Consider the following 12,148-nt stretch of genomic DNA (forward strand, 5'->3'; position numbering starts at 1 on the left):
AAAACTGCCTTCCAGGTGGCTGACTCAGAAGGGTGTTCGGCAGAAGAAATTGAATGAATGGCTTGGCAATGAAAACACAGAAGAGTAAGTATCCAGAATCTTTTGGAGCACTTGTGTTATCTCAATTAAATTGTAGTTCAGTGCATTTTCAGTGATGGAATATAAAGCTTCTCATGCTGTACTTAGGGAGTGTAATACTTTATTTCACCCAGAAAACTAGCTTGGGCATCAAGTTTACTTTTTCTGCCAGTGGGAGCCTAAGAGTTGAGACCTCGGTGATTTAAGATTAAAAAAGAAATATATAAGTAATAAAGGGAAACTGAGATTTCTGATTCACTCTCTGACCACAAGCTGACTAAAGTTTGTATCTTTTCTCCCTGCAATGCAGGTGGAAATTAGTTTTTTTGTTATCAGCAGAACCCTCATCTAAACAGATGATATGTAGCACTTTCTGTTCTCTCCAATAGAAGGGACAGTATCCCTACAGAGGTTCCATTGCACCGCTCGCAGGTCCTGCATGTATCAGATCCACTGTTTTAAGGCTCTGATTGTTTGGCCAGCTGTTGATTGTTTGGTTGATTTTTAAATCTTCTCAATAACAAATGTTCTTGTGGCAGATTACCATAACTACTTGCAGCGAGTGAAGCAGAATGCAACAGCTTTGAGCAAGCTTTAGGTACTAATGAATCACAGAATCACAGAATAGTGGGGTTGGAAGGGGCCTATAAGACCATCGAGTCCAACACCCTGCTAAGTGTTTGAAGGATGTTTAAGGGAGGGACAGTAACTCAGTGGCAGAGCACATGCTTTGCTTGCAGAAGGTCCCAGGTTCAATTCCCAGCATCTCAAGGTAGAGCTGGGAAAGAATCCTCCCTGAAATCCTGGAGAGCCACTGCCAGTAAGTGTCAACAGTACTGAGCTAGATGGACCATTGGAATGATTCAGTATAAGGCAGCTTCCTGTCTTCCTGTGTTCCTATGTCCTTATGTTGTACCACATAATTGCTGAGTATTCAAAAATGTATGATGCAGTAAACCAGTAAAACAAGGCAAATAGCAAAATTCACAATTTTTTAAATACCCAGCCAGTGCTGTTTTACTCCTTGGTAACATGAACACCCTAGATTGCTTCAGGGCCTGCTGCAACTTGTTTGGAAGGCAATTTTGTGATTATGGATACCTCATTGGGATACCTCATGTTAAACCAGTGTGTCGCCATTGGTGGTGGCAATATTGGAAGTGTATATTACATTTATAAAAACCTGATTGTGGCCATAATGTGAAGTTGACAAAAATCCTTTTGATCTCATTAAGTTGCCACATGGCAAAGTTGTGGACATCCATTCTTATGCTTTCTAGACTCAAGACAAACAAGCCTGCATTTATAGTTCTGTTTTTCCAGATTTGGAAGGTAGTCATAAGATAATGATTATTAGGGAATTGTTTGCTGCTCATCAAAGCTTGAATTCTGTCCTCACAAAAGTATTCTGCTTGAGAATGCTAAGAGAGCTATCTTTTCAAGTCCTGAATTTGGATGAAACTGTAATAAATAAATACAAATCAATGAAACTGGTTCTTGATTATTATGTATTGCTTTTAAATAGCCAATACTCTATGGTAGAAGATGACGAGGATTTGCCTCATCATGATGAGCGAACATGGAATGTGGGAAATATCAACAGGAGCCAAGCTGAAAATTTACTACGTGGAAAACGGGATGGAACATTCCTTGTTCGGGAAAGTAGCAAACAGGGTTGCTATGCCTGCTCTGTTGTGTATGTATCCAAATATGTTGCCCTATTTTCTGAAGCAATGGACAGAACATGTAATTAATCCGCCCTGCCACTATCCCCCATTTCTCCTCCCCATACCTGCTGTAATGAATTCCCTTCTGATGATGATTATCCAGACTTCAAGTCCAAGCATCTGTATGTTTGGATTGTCTTTTTCAGAGGGTTATATTAAGGTAATTTTTATGGCTTGAAATACATTTGCACACGCACACGCCTTGAGCCTTCAGGTTGTGGCAACCTATAGATCTAGAATAAAACGTATTTATCTTCACAGTTACCAAACTGTTCAATAGTGTTTGGTACCAACCTATTTGTCCCATCACCAGATCTAGCTTATTGATCTGTTTATCCACCATGTGGAAGGAGGAGATCCCACCTCTGTGTGTGCGTGTGTGACCGCTTTATGCACGCATTGTTTTTACATGCTCGCTGAAGTTCTCTGCAAACCAGCATGGTGTTCCACACCACATGGGCCTAGCTTTGTTTCTGTGAAGCCATTAATTTGTATACTTTCTTCATGCTGAAGTCATTAAGTGGATGACTCAGTTTTACAAAATGCTTTAAAAACGTTGAACAGTGAAATCCTATAAGCCTCTATGGGCTATATCCAATTGGTGTCCCTGTACTGATAGAAGGCTTTTGGATCCAGTGGGAGGCTTCTGCCAGCAGAATGGGGAGGGGATGATTTTTAGTGACTCCCTTTCCAAAAGCCCCCTGCTTCTACCCCCTCCAAATCTGTTCTTGGGGGTTGGGGGATGCAAGGAGCTGCAATGGCAAGAGGGAGTTGCAAACCCCCCCCTCGTTCCACTGACAGAATCATCCACTGGATCAAAGAGCCCTCTCTCAGTGGAGGGATGTCAAGTTGGATATAACCTATTGAGTTCAATGGGACTTAATTCCATGTAAATGTGTACAGGATTGCAGCCCAAGATCAATAAGAAATATTCTGAGAGATGCTGGGAAAGAGGGGGCTTTATTTACCTATGGTGGAACTACAAAGTAACAAAATATCATTAATCATGAGTAAAATTATGGAAGTAATTTTAGGCTATACAGTAATAATCGATCAAAGGATATTTGTATCATCCTATTGGAAAGGCAAGTTAAATAAGAAAAATGTATCTTGCTTGGAAACATTAAAAAGAATCTCTTTTCCTCCTCCTTTTAGTGTGGATGGTGAAGTGAAGCACTGTGTTATCAACAAAACACCTACTGGGTATGGATTTGCAGAGCCATATAATTTGTACAACTCGCTGAAAGAACTGGTGCTACATTATCAACACACATCGCTAGTGCAGCACAATGACTCTCTCAATGTCACACTAGCCTATCCAGTATATGCACAGCAGAGGCGATGAAGATGTTAATACTCTGGGTTTTGTCTCTTTTTATGAAACACCCACAAAGATAATTCAACAATCCTGAGGCCTCTGGGTAGAGAAGGCTCTTGAGTTGGAGCTAAGGTGTCAAAGCCACCTGTCTTCAGATGGGACTGAAGCTTTCTTCACAACCGCAGTGGGAGAGATCGCAGTTGAGAGCTGTGAACACACATTTCTAATCTAAAGTGCTTTTTTTAATAAAACAAAAAAACTAAGCAAAGGAAAAAAGAAAACGCAACAAGAGAGAAGTGCTACACCTGTCTCCCTGCAGGGACATAGAGGCCTTTAACCATGGTGCTTGCTGACCACCGCTTTGAAGCTTTAAGAGCTCAAATGTTGGAACTCTGAAGACCGCAAAGTTGCAGCAGGGGCTGTGTAAATGGCAGCAGAATTTCTCAGTCGTGACTTGGGTGATGCAGCCGTGTGCAGTGGATGCAGATGCCCAGTGTTGTGGATTGCTGGTTTTCTGGTGAATGATATGTAGCAGAATGGCACTTTCATTTTTAAGGGACACTTTAAAAGACTTTGACAGTGTGTTCACTAGAGGAACGGACATGATAACAGAAGTGCCAGGAAGTGTTTTTGTTTAGACATTTAAAATCCTGTTTTAAGAAGATATTTAAGACTGAAAAAAACTGGACTTTCATGGCATACAGTATAATATGTACATAGTTCTGGATGACTAACTATCATAGATGGATACTGTCAGTACCAAGCTCATTCTGTTCATTATTTGTTTTTCAAAAGCTGAATCCTTACACTGCTATGCAATACTTCATTTTCTATAGGGTGTATTTGTCTCAAGTGTAACTAGAGGATAAGCTTTTTTCTATTGGGGGGGGTCATCTCAAAATGTTCCCTTAGTTCATATCTTTGAGCTAATTTTCATTTTGTTCATTCTCTCCCCCACCCCTTTTTTATTTTAAAAAGGAATGTACAGAACGTCAGTAAAAGTTGGCTTCAGAATTAAAACTATGAACTATTTTACTAGGGTTTTCCCCCTTTGTATAGAGTATTGGGCTGCTAGGTCAAGGTTGAAATTCAAGATTTCCTTTTTGACTAAATATTTTGTTGGGCAGTGCCTGATAAGCTTCAAAGCTGCTTTATTCAATAAAAATATATACGGACATTGCAAAGTATCACTGAGTCCAACAATATTGTTTGAAAACTATCTGCCGATTATGGTATCCCATTACATTTGATTCAGTTTTAGATTTCAGTCCTGGTGTGTTTGTATTTGGAAGAAGTTTCCATCTTATTTTGAATGCTGCATAAAAACAGATGGAAAACATTGACTACTAGAGTAGTTAAATCAAATTTAATCCTTTAAACTAAGTCATGGGAATTTTTTACCAACAGTTCTAGACAGTACATCAAGATACTTTCCATGTCACATGGGAGATTGCTTTTAGTTGGGTTTTCTTAAGTATGTGTGCATTTGACTTCTATATTTCATATTGTTCTGAATAACAGAATAAGAATAATTTTAGGAGGTCCTGTTTCTGTGACACTTATTTCCCACAATTAATCTTTTGTTACTTTTATATCTATTAAGTAAAAGAACAAAGGTTGTCATCTGAAAGGGCAAATAAATCCAATACCAATGGAGTAAAAGTAATGAAAGAAACATAAAACCTCAGTGTTAATATTGCACCAAATTCTGCATTTCTTGGACAACACAATACAAATCATGCTTGTATTTTATGTTTTACAGGTTAGTGTTAAGGAACTCTGGAAGACTTCTTTTTTAGTGAATAAGCAAAAAAGAAAATAGATCTGTGGAGCTCTTTATGGTTTTGACCCCATAGGTAATCTATGCTTCTTAAAATGAGGCATTAAGGACTACTTGTAGATATATTTTTATCATTCGGTAACATTATGAATAAATTAGTTTGGTTCCCTCTGTTTTTATTTACCAGTATCTTTTATATGTGATGGTGTGTGAGGAGTTTGTTTATCACTTGTTGACTTTGCTTTCCTGAGGAATGTACTTTATTTCAACATACTTCAGGACTGTGTTCAAGCCCTCTTTAAATGCTAGTGGGAGTTTTGCCAGCTTTAAGAGAGGCTTTGGTAGAAGTTAGAGTTGCAACTGCAGGCTGAACACTTTTAATCCTCTTGCAATGGACTGTTCTGACTAGAGTCAATGGAACGACTCCAGGTCCACCCAGGAGGAAGTGGACTGAGAATCTCATTTCATCTCATGGAGCAAAGATCAACTCAAAAACATACACCAGTTTTCATCCATTCATTTATACTTCCCCACTAGACCTCTCAAGCATTAAAAAAAAAATGCATATTGCTCTGCTTATTCGTGAAGGGCAAATTATGACAGGTCACTGAATAGCAAATAATTTACAATTGGACCAAAATGCACTTTGATAGAGAGAGATGAATGTGCATCAATGGGTTCCCACACCTGACTTATTGTCAAACAGACAGTTGGCACTGTCAATTCTGATCACCTGTTTGGAGGGAAAAGGAAGGTGAATGTAGGTCCCTTTGGAGAGAGAAAGATGAGGCCAGGATTCAGTCCTCCCACCCCCCAGTTGACCAGCACACACCATTCAATTTTGACAGTATTGATCATTTGCTTGGTGCTGTGCACCATTGCCAATCTTATATTGGGAACCACATTTGCAGCCTCAAGAGCTGGGTTGGGTACAGTGGTTACGCCTTGGGAACTCCATGCACAATCTGCTTTTTAGTGTGTGGTTTCCTATTCAGCAGTGTACATACGTACAAAAGCCTACTTCTGTGCATGTATCTCCCTCTCTGGCTCTGGATGCAGAGAGATGAAACCAAAACTCTTGAGCTACAAAGATAACTTAACAGGGCTTCTGGAATATGAACTGCCATGTTTATATCATGAATACAGCTTCTACAGACAAAACAAGTTATGGGTTCCTTAACTTGAGGCTTAGGTTCGTGATCTCTGGTGTACTTCTATATATATCGATGTGTATGAGAGAGAGAGAGAGAGAGAATGGGCCGTGTTCTAACTGCAGTTTTCAGTGAATCTAAGCATGCAGTGAAACATTTCTTCAAACTTCCCATTTATCCAAACAGCCTGGAAGGGATGGGCTGGGCAATGTTCTTAACTGTATTTTAGTGTTTGGATTTTATTGTCATTTTATGTGCCATTAGCTTCCCTGAGGGTTCTCTAAACTATCTGAGAGGAGATTCATTGTAAGAATCACATAGAATCAAATTCTCATTATTGGAACTTTGTATAAATGGAGTGCTCTTTACACGGAGACAAATTCAATTCAGATAAGTTGGATTTTCTTTTAAAAATGAGATTTGAATATGGAGGAAGGCTGCTGTACATGCAGTCATTGTACTAAATTGAGCATATTTTAACACCTCTAACTTCTATCAAAAAGGAAAACACAAGCTTTTTTTTTCCAAACTAGATCTTCACTAGTGAAGAGTGAATGACATGGGTGCATCTGACTTTAAATTCAAGTAACCTGCTTGAAAGGTGTAGGGAGCTTGGAAAAGGTCATGTTTCTAAAATTTGTTTTAATGTGTGAAGCCAAATCTTCTGTTTCAGTGTCAGCTGTTATATAGAAAAAGTGGCTTTGTCTTGTAATTAACAATGAGCTATGATGCTTGGGGGGGGAAATACCATTCTGATGTTTTTCAGTGGGGAGAACATTGGTAAGATTTAACACAGTGCTTCTGCTATGCATGGTATTTGTTTGGGAAAGCGATTCCTAAGATGGCTTTTGTTCAGGATCGCTTTCAGAATGGGCAGCTCCAAGCACAATGCCTCCCATGGGACATGGTTCAAAATGCAATATTCTGGTTTTTAATAACTGAATAAAATGGGCCAGATACAAAATTGGGAAAAGTTACATTGCCATTTGTCCCTATGAGACTGCATTAGCTGCCCAAGATGCTGCTATTTTATTCTTAGTTCCCCTCCCCTAAAAAAATTAAGCTCTCTTCTGTTAAATGTCTTTAAAACATTAAAAGTTCTTTGTTTTTAATGTGTTTTTTAGGGAGGCAGAGGCTAAATGAATTACTTCTACATTGCCTTTAAAAGGCAATATTAACAAATGCGCCTCCTTAAAAAATGTTGTTGGCTTTCTGAAACTGATGGATCTGTGTCCTGTTTTAAGTTGCTTTAAGAAAAATTGTACTAGGTCTTCAACCAGAATAAAGGTTGTTTTGAAACTTCACTTTATGTGTTGATTCCTCAATGAGGGCATTGGCTGAATCTTATGTTTGTTTTTCTAATTAATAACTGGAAGTCAAAAGGAAGTAGATGGTACTAGCATACAATTCCCCCCTCTCCAAAAATCCCAAGTATGAAGAGAAAAGTCATTGAGGCTGCAGTCCTATGGCCCCCTGGGAGGGCATCCCAAAGGGCATGGGATGGTGCAGGTCTTCCCCTGTTCCACTACCACCATGGAAAGGGAGACCTGGCCATGGAGAGAGAGATCCACCCTTGCAAGCCTTCTCCTTGCTGGCGTTGAAACCTCCATTGCCCTTGCCACTCCGACAGTGGTACCAGCAAAAAGAGCGTGTTGTAGGAGGATCCAGTGGAGCCAGTGTGGTGTAGTGGTGAGAGTGTTGGACTGGGAGCCGGGAGATCCGGGTTCTAGTCCCCACTCAGGCATGGAAGCTCACTGGGTGACTTTGGGCCAGTCACAGACTCTCAGCCCAACCTACCTCACAGGGTTGTTGTTGTGAGGATAAAATGGAGAGGAGGAGGATTATGTAAGCTGCCTTGGGTTCCTTGCAAGAGGAAAAAAGGCGGGATATAAATGCAATAAATAAATAAATCCAGGGAGGCTTTGGTCCCACCAGCTGAATCCAAGTCTCTCTCATTCTCCTGCCCCCCCCCAACACCCCTGGAGCGAGCATGCTTACTTTGTTTTTGCTCCAGCTGCCCCCTACCTTCTATTCTGGCAAACCCAGTAGGGCTTGGGATTTGGCAGTTCCTCCGCCATGAATTCTTCCACCCTACCTGGCCTCTGGGTTTCTGTGTTCATTTGACACCTTGACACCGTAGTAGTTTGAATAGTTCCAATGTATGATATGGGTGTACTTTCCTTCTAAATGGACAGTATGAGTACAATACCACCTTCTAGATCAGGTTAGGCAGGCTGGTGTGTTGGAACTCCCAGAATTCCTGACCATTGGCCATGCTGGCTGGGGCTTATGGGAGTTGTAGTCCAAAACATCTGGAGGGCTCCAAGTTGTTTACCCCTGTACTAGATGATATTGCAGTACACTGGCTGTCATCCAAATGGCTTTTGGATAAAACATGAGATTACTGATCACTCTTGTCTCCTGGAGACTGTTCTGCAGTGAAACCATGATCCGGAATTCTGGCTGGGATCTAATGGGCAACGCAGGATTGCATTTCTCTAACCCTTTTCCATTTGGCAAATCACTTTTGAAACTTGAAGGACTTCCAAAAGCAGAGTGTGATCTGCCATTTAACAGAAAAAAAATGGCTTAAAAAAATCCCTCTGGGCATGCCCAAAACTTTGAACATACCTTAAGTAGCTCCCTGGGCCTTGGCCTCTATTTCACACTTTTCTTGGGACCTAAGGCAGAGGTGTGGAACCTCAGGCTGCGTACCAGGTTGGATCTGCCAATTTTGGTCTTAGCCTTTCAATTCCGTTCATGTCCCTTCTTTATTTGGCACCACCCTAATTTTGTTTTTAAGCCCCAGTTTCATCTCTGTGAGGTTCCCAAGGGAGATGGGTGACAGAGCCCAGTTCAAGGAAGAAGCAGCTTCTGGGAGCTGGGAGGAGGGTGAGAAACAGTATAAGAGATACGAAAGTATATCCAGGTAGACCTGCACATCTGGTCAAGGTTTTCATAGAATCATAGAACAGTAGGGTTGGAAGGGGCCTACAAGGCCATCGAGTCCAACCCCCTGCTCAATGCAGGAATCCAAGTCAGAGCATCCCCGACAGATGGCTATCCAGCCTCATCTTGAATGCCTCCAGTGTGGGAGAGCCCACCACCTCCCTAGGGAATTGGTTCCATTGTTGTAATGCTAATGGGTTTGATAATGAAGGAGGGAGGTGGAAGCAGTGTGTGTTTGCATATGATGATGATCATAAACATTTTATTTGTTTGCCATTTTTCGGTAGTAAAACCATGTTCAAAGTGGCTTTCAGCAACATCAGAAGAATTTACACAATAAAACAGCATTGCCAGATAATTCTCTAGCAAAAGTCAACTAAATGTAAATAGACATACATATAGGCGAATAGTCATACACATCTTACATTAATAAATACACAGCAAGATTAAATAATCCAATAATAACTCATACTAAGATCAATCAGAGAAATAACAATTTTTAAAAATCTTAAGCGGCAGGAAAAGTAACAGCGGGAGCAGCAGCCTTTGTAGCTGGAGTCAGGCCACAGGGGTGAATGCTTGTATGTGAGTGAGCAGAAATGTAGTGTGTCCCTCCCCTTTTAATTTTTATTTTCTATACTCATCATAAAATTAATAGATTAAATCTATCTAAATACACAGGGAAAACACAAAAATATCTTAATATCAATATTAAAAATTGATATCAAACCTTTCTTACATGCTGTTCCTAATCTATCTTACACGTTACATTTCCATCTTTAGACTATACATTTATTAATGTTCTTAAACACAATGACTTAAAATATAGAATAATCCATATGAATTAAATATTGCAATCAAAAATGTCGTTTGTTCTCAAGTGCAGCCCTGTAGCAAATTGACAAGGTAGCCCTTTGAGAAGAAAAGATTTCCCAGCCTAGCTTAAAGGAAACACATCCTTCACATTTCCTTCCATCTCCTTCCCCCCTCTGTTGTAATCATTTCTCAGATTTGAATCTCATGCTCTTAGGTTTAGGAGTCAGAACAATATATGGGGGGATTATAATTTCATCCTCACAACAGCCCTGTCAGGTAGGATAGGCTGAGAGAAGGTGAGTTTCATGGCTGAGCAAGGATGTGAACCTCGTTTCCCACATTTCACCCTCACCCCTCTTATCCCTTGTTGCCAAGCTGCCTGCAGTGGGGAACCTCTAGGGATGTACGGATCCCCTTACCTCGCGGGAGGGGGGTCCGCCAGGGGGAGAGGCGATCCGTTCCTCCTCCCCGGAATCCGAGCTGGCCAGCTCTGTCCCAGCTCCCACAGTGCTCTCCAGACACAAATGGTGTCAGCTACACCATTTGCGTCCCCGTTTCTTCTCGCAATAGGCTACGCATCTCTATTTATGTAGATACCTATGTAGCCTATCGTGTGAAAAACCAGGGACGCAAATGGCATCCACTACGTTGTTTGCGTCCCTGTTTTTTCACGCGATAGGCTACGTAAGTATCTACATAAATAGAGACGCGTAGCCTATTGCAAGGGAAAATGGGGATGCAAACGGCGTAGCGGACGCCATTTGCGTCCGATACTTCTTGGTTCCGCACAGACGGTGGAACGGAACCGGACAGGGGCAGATATTCAGTCCGGAGGGGCACAGGTAAGTGCATTCGCCGCGGATTTGGGGGGCCGAATTCACTGGAATTTGGCCTCATTGGAGTCCAAGGTGGATTCCGCGGACATCCCTAGGAACCTCCTACTTCATCCACTGCTTGCATGGAATGAGAAAAAGTATCTGGCTGCTTCTGCCAAACGTTTGTGAGGTGGAAGGGATTCAATTAGCCACCTGGAGGGTCTTTTGAAAGAAAGGCAGGATATAAATGTAATAAATAACCATCATAGAAGTCATTAATCCAAACATGCTATTTTACTCCTTCAATTTGCAGTTCAAGGCAAGGATTAGGGAGGGACCATAGCTCAGTGGCACAAAACATTTGGCCTGATATAAGGCAGTTTCCTCTGTGCCAAAAATCTAAATTACGTTCAGGCAGCTACTCTGATACTTGCAACCTCCTGGCCTCTGAAGGGTTAAATCTATGGGAGTGTGGAAACGACTGAGAGGTGCCGACCTTATTGCTTGATAGCAGAAGGCTCCTGAAATTTCTGCCACGCATTAGCAAATTTGGTATGCATTAGTAACTGATGGACATATGTAGTTCATTCGTGATAAGGAAGTGAGCCTGGTAAGCAAGCACTGACATTAGTTGGCATAAGGGTTTGCCAAGGTTATACAGACCGTGCACTCGGGAACAGAAATCTAGACCACAAAAGAGAAAAGGGTACAACTCGATGTTATTGATTGCAAGTATAATGCATCGGCTTCCCAAGGCTACAATCCAGTGCAATTCAATTGCCCACAAGACCCCAATCACACAATGGGATAGAATTTCCAAGCAATGATGGCTCACTGCAACCTAACTTGACACCTTTAACAAAGCAGGATGCCCAGTCCTCCTCCGACCTTCCGGTGGAAGCGAGTCCGGGACCTTACCTGGCCAGTCCAGGGCAAAGCTTTGATGATGGAACAGGGTGACCTGTCCTGGAGCCTGTTGATCAGGGAGTCCACCTTCAAAGCCCAAAGATCTTAGCACTATTAGGACAAATTGTGTCAGATGCCTTCTTGCTTGCTCGCTTAATGCCCCCTTTCCCTATCCCAACTTTGATATTGGAGGGCAGCATGTTGGGGAAAAACTGGGACAGCGCCCTCCATTGCACCTGAGAACAGCAGGCTAGTTTAGGGGGTACAGGACTGTCCCCCAAGAGAGTGGAATGGCGGAGGGGAGGGGCTGCCCTCCAGCATCAGCCACCTGAGGCGATGACCTCACTCTGCCCAACGAGAGAGCCAGCCCTGCTTAATGCAGCCTGTAACATCTGATGTATCATCAGTTGTAAAGGACTATTTGAGGTGATTCTAATGCACAACCATATTCTAAAGGGCTACAGGTGCAAAGCACTTCAGATACAAATATTCAGAGAATATTTGTCTTTCTAGCTGAGTACAGGCTCCTGCTTTACATCAAATCTCCAAACAAGCCTGTGGAAAGGTGCAGAGGTGCTCAACCCAAAGTAATTCTCTCTCTCTCTCTT

The 12,148-nt window shown here is 41.7% G+C and overlaps 1 protein-coding gene across 2 annotated transcripts in view; it reads left to right on the forward strand.

The window, feature by feature from the left end:
- PIK3R1 (phosphoinositide-3-kinase regulatory subunit 1) overlaps nucleotides 1-7,358 on the forward strand; it is an 80,144-nt gene extending 72,786 nt beyond the window's left edge. For both annotated transcript variants that reach the window (XM_084833344.1, XM_084833345.1), the window contains 3 exons: nucleotides 16-84; nucleotides 1,604-1,774; nucleotides 2,961-7,358. In XM_084833344.1, coding sequence (XP_084689470.1) covers nucleotides 16-84; nucleotides 1,604-1,774; nucleotides 2,961-3,150 — 430 coding nt within the window. In that variant the 3' untranslated portion in view covers nucleotides 3,151-7,358. The remainder of the gene's footprint in view (nucleotides 1-15; nucleotides 85-1,603; nucleotides 1,775-2,960) is intronic.
- Nucleotides 7,359-12,148: the final 4,790 nt, after the last annotated feature.

The sequence above is a fragment of the Heloderma suspectum genome, chromosome 2, assembly GCF_057233095.1.
Source record: "Heloderma suspectum isolate Gila_16-S chromosome 2, 16-S_ref, whole genome shotgun sequence".
In the NCBI taxonomy this organism is placed as follows: Eukaryota; Metazoa; Chordata; class Lepidosauria; order Squamata; family Helodermatidae; genus Heloderma; species Heloderma suspectum.